This window comes from Castor canadensis, chromosome 6 (assembly GCF_047511655.1).
Source record: "Castor canadensis chromosome 6, mCasCan1.hap1v2, whole genome shotgun sequence".
Classification (NCBI taxonomy): domain Eukaryota; kingdom Metazoa; phylum Chordata; class Mammalia; order Rodentia; family Castoridae; genus Castor; species Castor canadensis.
In genome coordinates this window covers 131082064-131095048 of record NC_133391.1, presented here as the reverse complement: position 1 = coordinate 131095048, position 12985 = coordinate 131082064, and the positions used below count along the sequence as shown (strand labels likewise).

Genomic DNA, 12985 nt, shown 5'->3' with positions numbered 1-12985 from the left:
TTGGAGGTGGGAGTCTGGTGAACTATTTGTCTAGTCTGGCCTTGAGCTGTGATCTTTCCTATCTCAGCTTCCTAAGTAGCTAGGATTACAGATATGAGCTACTGGCACCTGACTTCACATGAGTTTTCTTATGGAAACACCCTTACTTAAGCCTCATAAAGTTCTGGAAAAATTTTGATTTAGTTAGTTGTTTTTATATGAATAAGAAGCTTTGATTTTATTTATGGAAAAGGAGGAACAGATAGCCATTATCAGAATGATGAAGTAATACAAAAAAGTAATTGTTTTTATGAGCCGAATGTGGTCATTTTTATTTTACTGTGTTCATTTTGTTTTTCTCTATTTTCTGTAATCTGTTTTTGATAACCTTAAATGTTTGTGTGTTTCTCCAGCCTGCACAGTGGAAAAGCCAAACTAAAGAAAATAAAGTTGGGACTTCTTTCCCTCATGAACCTACATATGGTATTGGCAACTTTAATGCTTTTAAATCAACTGCCAAGAATTTTAGTCCATCAACAAATTCAGTGAAAGAGGTATGGCATTTAAAAATTCCTCAAGGGAATAAAGGAATGTAACATTTTAGTCTTTCTTATCTTTTTTTTAAAGTGGGGTCTCACTGTATTGCAAGGCTGGTCTTGAACTCCGAGGCTCAGGTGACCGCTTGTCTTTGCTTTCTGACTATAGACGTGCCACCATGCCTGGTTGCTAAATCATGATACATAAATTCATTAAGTGAATACATTAAAATGAAATTTTTGTTTCTTCTGGAAAAGAAGTTTGCTTTGGGTACTTCCATCTATATGCTAACTCTTTTTGTACTTTTAGAAAGTAGAAATAATGAAGATTTGTATTAATATCTTGGGAGTAATACTGAGTTGGGGAAAGACAAGGAGGGAAAGGTGTCTATTATTTTTTTGTACTGAAGATGAGTACCTGGTAGCTTGAGTACTTTTATTTCATTTGGCCAGATTTTTGAAACTCTCAGGGAGTTTCCTGTCCAGGGTCAAAGGACACTCAACCTTATTATACTTGAAATTGCTTTGGGTACCATATTGGAGTATCATAAACCCGTATACTATTTCTTAGTTATTTTCTCAGTCACAGGTTTTTGCATTATAAAGGAAGGATCAGCATTCTTAACTAGTTCATTATGCTTAGATTAATTATAGTACATTAATGTCAGAATTTAAACATTATTACGGTTTATTTCTCTGGCCAGAAAAAAACCTTATGCAGAGCTCTAACATTCAGTTTTCTATTGTATTACACCGTCAGACTCCAAAGAACCAGGCGGGCACCTAGGCTGACTGAACCAGCAATCCCAGTTACTCCGAAGGCAGAGATTGGAAAGGATCACAGTTCAAGAGTAGCTCAGGCAAAAAGTTAGGGAGACACCATCTCAACAAACAAGCTGTAATCCCAGCTGCTTGGGAGGCATAGGTAGGATGATCATGGACCCAGGCCAGCCCTGGGTAAGAAATGTGAGATGTTTAGTTATTGGAAAAATAACTAAAGCAAAAATGACTGGGGTTGTGTGGCTTGAGAGATAGAGAGCCTATCTAGCAAGTATGAGTTCAAACTCAGTACCACAGAGGGGAAAAGGGAGACAGAAAAACCCCAAAAGGACTTTAGTAAATGTTCATTTTTCCTCTCCTCCCTGTCCTCTCAGAAAATTTCTCTGGTGAAATCCAACCTAATAAACCCTATGAATATAAATCCAACCTAATAAACCTTACATGTATAAATCATTATAAAATAGATCTTAGTGGCACTATTACTTGAACTCTAGGACATAGTTTGAAAAACTGTTCTATGTATCACAGAAATGTTAAACAATTCTAGGATGCACTTATAAATTAATATAAAGTCTTCATTTACCATGGTAGTTCTGAGTATTATTACCAGACCTTCATTGTCTTTGGGATAATAAAATTCTGTTGTTGACACATCATCCAGTGGCAAAGAAATTTATAGTGATAGAAGTAGACTCTGAAATAAACGTTTAAGTAAAATTGGATGCTGTGGTAGTTGTAAACTTTATATTGACATCAATTCACTGGTTACCTATTTACCAGTTGTTCTGAATTTCCTTTTAGTGTAACCGCTCAAATTCCTCTTCACCTGTTGACAAACTTAATCAGCAGCCTCGTCTAACCAAACTGACACGAATGCGCACTGATAAGAAGAGCGAGTTTTTGAAAGCGTTGAAAAGGGACAGAGTAGAAGAAGAACATGAAGATGAAAGCCATGCTGGCTCAGAGAAGGTAATTGAATTTGCAGTAATGCTTGATTTGATATTAACATGTCATTGAAAGACTTGTGCAATTATTTAGGACCTTGGAATATAATCATATTTTCATCTCCCTGAAAAGGTGACTAGGTAATCATTTGCATAGATAATGGAATGGTGTCCTTTCTAAAGTTGGTTTTCTTACTCTGTATTGTGCATTTTCTATGCAAAAATACTTTTTCCTTTTCTTTTTTTGAGATAGGTTTTGGTATGTAGTCTAGCCTAACCTTGAACTTGAGATGCTCCTGCCTCAGCCTCCCGAGTACTGAGATTACTGATAGGCACCGTCATGCCTAGCTACAAAAATGTACTTTTTAAAGTTCCTGTGTATGGTTTTTTTTTTGTTTCTTTTTTCTCGGTCTTCATCCTCATCCTTTTGGCTATGCCTTTGTTCAGTAGTATTCTTGGTGCCAGAAAGCTTTGAACATCCTTTCCATCTTAGTTTTCCATTCTTGTGAGAATGCCTTCTAAGTTTAATGATGGTAAGTATTACATACATATATGTATTCTTAGTGGGAATCTAGCCAGAATCTATTAAAGTTTTTAGTAAATGTTCTTTAGAACTCATTCTTTTTTTTTTTTTTAAACTCCCTGAAAATCAGGATGACGACTCATTTAATTTGCATAACAGCAATACTACTCACCAAGACAGAGATATAAACAGAAACTTTGATGAAAATGAAATTCCACAAGAGAATGGCAATGCTTCAGTGATTTCCCAGCAGATTATTCGGTCTTCAACCTTCCCACAAACTGATGTTCTTTCCAGTTCACTTGAAGCAGAACACAGGTTAGTATTCAGAATTATGATATTATGCAGCTCTTTTGTGATTACTGATTTTTTTTGTCCCCTGGGTATTGAACCAAGGGGGTGCACATTCTAGGTAAGTGCTCTTCTGAGAGCAGAGATCCCCCTCCCCCAATCCCTAGTTAAGAATATTCATAGTTTGGCAACTACTGTTGCAACCTAATTTTAGAATATTTCCATCACTATCCAAAAGTGAACAGTGCCCTTTTTGATTTACTCATTTTCACCAACCACTAATCCACTTTCTGTTCACAGATTTGCCTTTGAATGGATATTTCACATAAGAGAAATCATACGTTAACTTCTGTTTCTGGCTTCTTTGACTAAACATTTCGTAGTTCATTTGTGTTTTAGTACATTAGTACTTTGTGCTTCCCACGTCCCCTTTTTGGGCAGTACTTGGTTTGTACTAAGAACCTCAAGCTTGTGAGGCAGATACTCTACCACTTGATTCGTCCTCCCCATGCCCAGTTGCTTTTTATTTTTTCAAGTAGGGTCTCCTGTGGGGATTTTGTGTGTGGCCAGGGCTACAATCCTACCAATGTCTTGTGTAGCTTGAATTACAGATGTGATGCTTATCTTTTTTGAGATGGGGGTCTCACTAATGTTTGCCCAGGCTAGCCTGGAACTGTGATCCTCCCAATCTCCACTTTTTGAGTAGGTGGGATTATAGATGAGTATCTGAGATTATAGGCTTGGGTGACAATATGCCTGGTCCTTTGTTCTTTTTTATTATTGAATAGTACACTGAATGGCTATACCACTTTTGTTCATCAATTAATGCATATCAGTTGTCTCTACTTTGTAACTACTATGGTTAATGTTGGTATAAAATTCATGTAGATTTTTCTCTTGGATAGATCTGGGAGTTTAACTATCAGATTATTTTCCAAAATGACTATAGCATTTTACATTTTTATTAGTACTATAGATGGTTCATTTTCTCCATATTCTCATCAACACTTGATACTGTCTGTCTTTGATTATAGCCATTTCAGTGGATATGAAGTAGTATCTTTATGTGGTTTATAATATGCAATTCTTTAAAGGCTAACAATACTGAGTGATAGTCATGTGTCTGTCGTCTGGGGGAGAAAAGCTATTTAACTGTTTTGACCCTTTTGCAGTGCTGGAGATTGAACTCAGGGCCTTGCCCATGCTAGACAAGTGCTCTACCACTGACTTACATCTCTGGCCCTACTCAATTTTTCTTTTCTTTCTTTCTTTTTTTTTTTTTTTTTTTTGGTAAATAACTAAATGATAAGATGGGCAGGGTGGTGCTTGCAGCTATTCTCAACAATGTTGGGTCATTTCTCCCCCCTTCCCCCACCCCCCGACCCCCCGACCCCCTTGATACCTGGCAGAAACTATTTTGCCCTTATCTCTAATTTTGTTGAAGAGAGAGTATAAGCAATAATAGGAAGGACTAAGGGTTTTTGCTAGTTGAGATAAGGATAGCTATACAGGGAGTTGATTCGCATTGATTTCCTGTGCATGTGTGTTACCTTGTAAGTTAATTCTTCTCGAACTAACCTTTTCTCTAGTTCCTGGTCCCCTTCTCCTATTGGCCTCAGTTGCTTTAAAGTATCTGCTTTAGTTTCTCTGTGTTGAGGGCAACAAATGCTATCTAGTTTTTTAGGTGTCTTACCTATCCTCATACCTCCCTTGTGTGCTCTCACTTTTATCTTGTGATCAAAGTCCAATCCCTTTGTTGTGTTTGCCCTTGATCTAATGTCCGTATGTGAGGGAGAACATAAGATTTTTGGTCTTTTGGACCAGGCTGACCTCATTCAGAATGATGTTCTCCAATTCTATCCATTTACCAGCGAATGATAACATTTCGTTCTTCTTCATGGCTGCGTAAAATTCCAATGTGTATAGATACCACATTTTCTTGATCCATTCATCAGTAGTGGGGCATCTTGGCTGTTTCCATAACTTGGCTATTGTGAATAGTGCTTGCAGCTACTCTTGAGAATAGAGCAAGAGGCTTGCTTGAGACAAGGAGTTGGAGGCCAGCCTCAGGAACATAGTGATAACCCTATCACAACAACAAAAACATTGTGCTCTTACTATTTTTGGAGATGGGGTTCTAGTGAACTGTTTGGCTGGACTGTCCTCAAAGTACAGTCTGTGTGTGGTGCTGGTGTAGCAAGTGTTCTATCACTGAGCCACACCCTGGCCCATTAATAATATATTTACCCCAATCTAACAGTTAGCTTTTGGATTTCAGCTTATTTTCTGTGGAAATAGAATGATACTTCTATGTTATACTTTAATTGAGATTTTTTTTTCCTTCAGTATTAGGATTTGAACTCAGGGCCTCATGCTTGCTAGGCAGATGCTCTACTACTTGAGCCATACTACCAGCCCTTTAATTGTGATTCTTAAGTAATCAGGCATATATCATTCTGAAGAGTTAGGAATACTCCCTTTCTCCCCCCATTATTTTAGTGTTGACAGTTGAACCCAGGGACTCCCAGTCAATCCTCCAACAAGTTACAACTCCAGCCTAATACTTGCCTTTTGTTTTATTTCCTTTTATAAAACTTAAGATAGTTTTTTCCATCTATATTCATGTAGCTTTCAGTTTTTAAAAGCAAAATAACTATGGACATAGCAAAGTCAGTTAGTTTACTAGTTCAAGATCTGTTGGCTGTGGATTAAGTGGCATTGAATGATGTAAGTGAAAATGCCATTCCAAAGGGTGGCCATCTAGGTTAAAGAGAAAAAATTTGGAAAAGAAAAGTTAACCAATAAGGATGAAAGGAATAGTAGTTAACATTGACTGCCATTTTGTTCAGAGGCAACAGAGTTCAATGTAGTATGTACTTTAGAGGCAGAAAATCTTGTTTTACTTATGTGACCATGATTCTTCATCTGTAAAATATAGATAGCAAGTTAAATTTTATTCAGTGTGTCTGAGTATTTATGTTCTGTGAGGCGTGTGAAAGGTATGAGAGTATGGAAGCAGTCAATGTAGGATGGGCACAGTTGAAAGATGAAGTATAAGAAGAACAATAGAAATGGTTAAGGAATAGAGTTGTGGGGTTTTTTTTTGTTTTTTTGTTAGGGTTGTCACTATGTAACCAGACTAGCATCAAATGTACTGTGTAGCTCAGGTGGCCTTGAATTCCTGATCCTCTTGCTTCAGCCTCCCAAGTGCTAGGATTACAGACGTGAACCACCACACCTGGCATGAACAAACGCAATTTAAAAAAATTAACAAGCCCATCAGACGAGTACAAATAAGTGGCCTTACAGGAAGTAGAACTTTTGAAGTTACTGAATCAAATTCAGTAGCTAGTGTTTGCTTACTCAACAAGTGAAAAATACTTCGCTGTCAGTCTTAGTTTTTTTTTTCCCCCTGAAAAAGAACTATCTTCTTTAAAAATTGGAAAGAAAAGAGAATAACCATATTAGTCATTTATTCATTCATTCATTTATTTACTTACTTAGTTCCTGTTTGAGAGCTTTTAGAAATCATTTTTGTTATTGTAGAACCTAATGCTTTCAAAGTGAACACAAGAGAATAGGCTAAGCTATCTCAGACTTTTTGCAATGTAGAAAACCTTATGAGCAAGAATATGTTGTATTGTGATATTGAAGAAAGAGAGGAGGAGTAATGCTGTTATTTTTAGTACAAGAATTTGACTAGTTTTATTTAGGCCTTTCCCATTGTAATTTCTAGTCTAGAGAGCCTTTGACACCAAAAATTAAGCAGTTAAGCAGTTTGTTCTTATTTACTGTCAATGATAGCTTATTTAACTTAGTATGATCTATTTTTTTCATTTTCAGAAGATACTGAAAGCATGATCTCAAAAGTCCTTTTGATGTACCCGTGGCCTTTGAATAATGGATCATAGACCATGTTTTCTTATACATGATATAAATGGAATTAGCCTCCTCAGGTGAAGCTCTAACTTAAACTTAATTTCCTCCCTTCTTTTCAGATTGTTAAAGGAGATGGGCTGGCAGGAAGATAGTGAAAATGATGAAACTTGTGCTCCCTTAACTGAGGATGAAATGAGAGAATTCCAAGTTATTAGTGAACAGGTAAGAATACCTGAATCATTCATGTTCACTTTTAAGTGGCCCTTCTTTAATTAGATAGAATAACATAATTATAGATGAGCATTGTGAAGAAGGGGGCTGGGATTTAGTTTCATTTAGGAATTTATTAGATAAAAATCACATTGTAGGTCCAAATTGCCTTGTTTTGAGCAAGAATATTTCATATTCTAGACATACTGTTTTCATCTCAATAATTTCCTTTTTCTTTTTTTTTCAACTATGCTGACATTCTGGTATAGTTGACAACAGAGTTGGCAAAAACCAGGCCCAGAATGTCAGCCAGCTATTAGCTGCTGTTCTCCCAGCGGTGTAACACTTGCCTAGGTACAAGGCAACCTAGGCAGCTGCCTACAGCTGGGGAATAATTTCCTTTTTCAAAGAGTACTAGTAAATACTTGGCAGACCATCAAGAAGTTGAGTTGGAAGTTTGGCATGTAGGATGCCTATAACCTGAGCACTTAGGAGGCTCAAAAGTTTAAGGGCAGTCTGGGCTATATAGTGAGATCATGTCTCAGATGAAAAAAAAGAAAAGGTTGAGTTTTTCTAAATTCATTATAATTTTTTAAAAATTGTTCTGGTAATATAAAGCTGATTCTCTACTGGATATGGTTATGATTGATAACTGACATCTTAAGTGCTTTGAATGAAGTCTTGGACTTGATAATCTTTTTGTGTTTGAACTCAGGGATTTACACTTGCTAGGGAGGTACTCTACCATCTAAGTCATTCTCCAGTCCTACTGTCTTTTGTTGTTGTTGGACTGCGGTTTGAACTCAAGGCTTTGTGCTTGCAAAGCAGAGGCTCTATCAGTTGAACCACACCTCCAGTCCATTTTGCTCTGGTTATTTTGGAGATTGGGGGGGTTCTCTCTGTCTTTGCCTGGACTGGCCTTGAACTTCAATCCCTATCTCAGCCTCCCAAGTAGCTAGGAATCCTACAGGGGAACTTGATCGTCTTTGTTTTAACTTAAGTGAATTTATGAATCTTTCCCTTATTAACTTTTAAAAATTGTGTTGAAAGGCACATAACATAAAATTTACCATTGTGTTTTAAATCACATTTTTATTATTAATTGTTCTTTACATATTTTTAGATATTAACATCTCTTACATAAAGAATTTGCAGATATTTTCTCCCATTCTGTAGATTGTATTGTTTATGCTGTTTTGTGATGCTGTGGGTTGGATCCAGGGCCTGTTCATCCTAGGCAAGCTGTACTTTCACCCCTGGCTGTCCTTTGATGAAAGAAATACTTAATTTTGATGTAGTCTAATTTACCTATTTTTCCTTATTCTACTTTCTCTGTCATATTCAAGAAATCACTGACGATCCAATGTCATGAATCTTCAAACTCTATAAGAATTTTATGGTTTTTAGCTCTTAGCTTTAGATGGGGGGTGGGTGGGTTGTGTTTAGTAGGCAGGACCTCTAACCCTTGATCTGTGCCGCTAGCCATTTTTTTTTTTTAATTTCTAATAGTGTAAAGATCCATCTTTGTTATTCTGCATATCCTTCCTTCAATACTACTTGTTGAAAAGACTGTCGTTGAATGTTTGTGGTACCCCTGCCAAATATCTTTTGACGGTATATGAAGTGATTTATTTCTGGGTTCTTCATTCCATTGGTCTGTGTCTGTTTTGTTAGGACTACATTGTTTTGGTTGCTGTAGGTTTGTGATAAGTTTAGGAATCAGGAAGTATGAAACCTTCATCTTAGTTTTAAAAGATCTTTTTAGAGTTCTTCCAGATTCCATTTGGATTTTAGGATGGATGTGTCTGTTTTTGTGCAGATACCACTGTGATTTTATAAGGGATTGCATTGAATTTGTAGGTCTTTTTAAAGACAATATTGTCTTCCAAACTATGTCTTTCCATTATTTCTTTCAACATTGTTTTGTGGGTTTTGGGCATACTATTTTGCCTCCTTGGTGAACTTTATTCCTTATAGTTATTTCTAAATACTTTTTCTTTTATGCTACTAAAAGTGGAATTGTTTTCTTAATCCTTTCTGAATTACTCATTGTTATTATTGTACAAGAAACAACTGATTTTTTTGTGTTGATTATACATCCTGCAGTTTGGATGTGCTTATTTAGGTGTACATTATTTTTGGTTGGAGTTGTCACTGAGGTTTTCTACTTTATATCATCTGCAAATAGATAATTTTACTTCTATTCCATGTCTTCTTTTCCGATTGACTTAAATTTTTTTATCCAGAAGCTTTTTAAGGTGGGGGGAGGTGGCAGGTAACCAAGGTTTGAGCTCAGGGCCCTTTACTTGACAGGTAAGTGCTCTACCACTTGCGCTATACTTCCAGTATTATTAACATCATTATTCAGAAATTCTTAGTGAACTGTTTTTTATACTGTGATTTCTCAGTTGACAGTAGGCAATAATTTTGGTTTATTGCGTTGCATAATTTTACATACAAAAATTCACTTCAGTTGTACATCTTGAATGAATTTTTGACATGAGTGTAGTTTTGTAACTGTGATCACAAGATGAGGAGCATTTCCATATCTCCCAAGTTTCCTCATTCATTCCCCTTTGCATTCAGCTTTTTCACCCCTAACACCAGCCCTTGGCAGCCACTTACCCATCTGTTTTTTGTTCCTAGACATGAGCTTTTCTAGTGTGCATATTAGGCAACACTCTACAACTGAGCTGCCCTCCTCTCCCCAGGGGAGATCTGCTGAGTATTATTATAGAGTAGTATTCCAAGGAAAGCATAATATTGTCTAACCAAGATAATTTTGACTTTCTGGGGGCCCATGGCTCATGTCTATAGTCCTAGCTACTCAGGAGGCAGAGATTAGGAGGGTCATGGTTCAAAGCTAGTCCTGCTTTGAGACTCTATCTCAAAAAACCCACCACAAAACAGGGCTGGCGAAGTGGCTCAAAATGTAGGCCCTGAGTTCAAACCTCAATATTGAAGGGAGAAAAAAAAAAAAACCAAAACCTTGTGAAGACTTAGGCAGGTAGATAAAACACTACTGATAATAAAATACTTCATAGACATGGAGGTCATTTTGCACATACTGTGGGTTGGCATTTAGTGATACATGTAAGTGTAAAGGTCAAATGATACAACATTTTATGTTTAGCTGTCCCCTCCCCCTTCCGATATTAGGAATGATGTTTTTGAAAGGAATTCTGTTGTACCGGTAACATTTATTGAGTGCTCAGTACTCCCCCGGGTAGCTGATATTCTTCAGGCTTGAAGTTATGGTATGAAATAGGTACTACTGCTAGTCCTGCTTTGTGGATGGGAAAACTACAGTTCATGTAATTTATAAGTAGTGGAGTTAGAATTGAGACTGAGTTTATTTGAATTCAAATTCATTGCCTGTACCTTTAACCATGATAAAAGGTTGTAGTGGAAAAAAAATGTAAATTGGGGTTAGGTTATGAAGGACTTTGAATGGTATGTCAGGAGTGTGAAGTGTGTTAAGGATATAAAATAATCATTATTTTGTACATGAAGTAAGTTATAGTAGAAAGTGTATATTGTAAGTACAATTTGTAAGAGTAGAATCAGGATGATCAATTGGACATATGTTGCAGTAATTAGAGGAGGATATGATAATAAAAATAAAAATCTTGATGAGCATACAAAATCTGGAAGAGAACCAACAGGATTTTGAAATTACAATATGTGAATTGATGATAGTATATTATAAGTACAAATATAGAAGGAGTAGTGCGTTTTAGGAGGGTTCCTCCCTGCGGGGTCCCCCCCACCCCACCACACACTGTGGTTTGAACTCAAAGGGCCTCCCACATCTTGAGCCACTCCATTAGACCTTTTCTGTGATGGGTTTATTTCAAGATAGGGTCTCAAAAACTATTTGCCCTGGCTGGTTTCGAACCGCAATCCTCCTGATCTCTGCCTCCTGAGTAGCTAGGATTAACAGGTGTGAGCCACCAGTGCCCAGCTTTAGGGTTTTAAAGTTGTTAAGTTAGATGTTCTCAGTGGCATTTAGAAAATTGAGGCATAGAGACTTAGGTCTTTATTTATTTATTTATTTTTCGGGGGGTGGGGGGCAGGGGATGGTACTGGAGTTGAATTCTGGGCCTAGTTTGTTAGGCAAGTGCTCCACCACTTGAGCCATTCTACCAACTCTAGTTTAGGTTTTTATCAAAATTCTGTACAGCTATGGCAAGATGAGGTGACATTGATTGGAAAATCATGTTAGAACTTCAGTGAATGGAAAAGGTGCACCTTTCAAAGAGGGACCAGACAGATTTCTAATTAAAGTATCATGGCGACTGGGAACAGTAGAGGTGGATATGTGGCTTGTTTTTCCAAGTGAAGATTATGAGGTCATTTGTTCACAGTGAAAGGAGCTAGCATTGATGATTTCTAGAATTAAAGCTATTGAAAATAAACTGAAAGCTAAGTCCCTAGACTTGTTAATTGTTTATATATATGTGTACACACACAAGCACAGAGTATTAATAAGTATGTATAAATTTTAGAACTTTAAATTATTTCTAATTTGAGCTAACCATCTGTTTTCCCTCTGTAATAGATGATCTTTTGACTTAGTTCTTATTTATTGCCATAGTCTTTATTTCTGTTTTCTCATTTTCAGAAATGGAGAGTATTATTTTTTCTAGTATCTTAGTTTCTGTGGGTACTTTACATATCTCATTCTGTTTATTCTGTAAAGTATGAATGATCCAGATTGTGGACTGTGTTAATTTAGGTCATGACAATAAAAATAACAACATTAGCTTAATGGTCTCTGATTATATGCTAGGTAGCACCTGAATGTATGCCTATTACAATGTTTATGGACCTTGCTTGATTCTAAAATCTGTGCTCTTCCTCTACTATACACACTAATTGTTTTAATAGTGGTTTGATAGATGTTATATGCTGTTTGATAATAGGGTATAATTATTGTATTTGGGAATATTTTGTTAGATCAAGTGGACCAATTTTCTATGTCTAAATACCTTATTTTCCAGACATGATTTGTTACCTGTGGAATTTTCAGGGTGGAGTACAAGTTTTAATTTTTAAAATTACATTATTACACTGTAGTATTAATAGATCACTTTTGTGGTGAAATTAATTAATTAATATTTGCCATTTAGTTACAGAAGAATGGTCTGAGGAAAAATGGCATTTTGAAAAATGGCCTGATCTGTGACTTCAAGTTTGGACCCTGGAAAAACAGCACTTTCAAACCCACAATTGAGAATGATGACACAGAGACAAGTAGCAGTGACACATCAGATGATGATGATGTGTGAAGGATTACCTAACAGCTTTAGAAATTTTAGTGTGATACATCTCTCATGCAGTTTGGGGTGAATTGTAAAAATGAAGAACTATAATTTATGTAGTGAAATACCCCATTAGAAGATGATTATTTTGGGGGACTTCGTTATGAAGAAAACCAAGAATGTTGTGTTGGGCTGTGTTGAACATTATTTCTTTGTAAATGAATGTTGTAGAAATGAGGACTTTGGTTGATCCAGCATTGACTTTCTTCATCACTGCAGCATTTCTCTGACTAGCAATGTGACGATGTAACAAATGAGATTTTCTCATTTAATAATAAAAAATTGTGTAATGTTTTGCAAAGCTTCTGTCTTAAAATGTCCAGGTCTTCAGAAAAAAAGGCAGCTTACAGTTTTGCTTGCAGAGTCCTATCTTTTTCGTACAGCGGAAATCTTTCCAAGTCCACTTTGTGCACCTTCCCACCCACTCCCCCAAAAAACAAAGCAAAAAGGAAAATGTAGCATGTTGACTAAAACTGGAGCAAAGTGCACTAAAAGTAATTTCCTGAACTCAACTGTTGT

General features: G+C 36.5%; 1 protein-coding gene across 7 annotated transcripts in view; it reads left to right on the top strand.

Moving 5' to 3' along the window:
• Gpbp1 (GC-rich promoter binding protein 1) overlaps positions 1-12761 on the top strand; it is a 75044-nt gene extending 62283 nt beyond the window's left edge. For all 7 annotated transcript variants that reach the window (XM_074077474.1, XM_074077475.1, XM_074077469.1 and 4 more), the window contains 5 exons: positions 393-533; positions 2097-2264; positions 2893-3080; positions 7052-7154; positions 12275-12761. In XM_074077474.1, the coding sequence (XP_073933575.1) occupies positions 393-533; positions 2097-2264; positions 2893-3080; positions 7052-7154; positions 12275-12433 (759 nt within the window). In that variant the 3' untranslated portion in view covers positions 12434-12761. The remainder of the gene's footprint in view (positions 1-392; positions 534-2096; positions 2265-2892; positions 3081-7051; positions 7155-12274) is intronic.
• Positions 12762-12985: the final 224 nt, after the last annotated feature.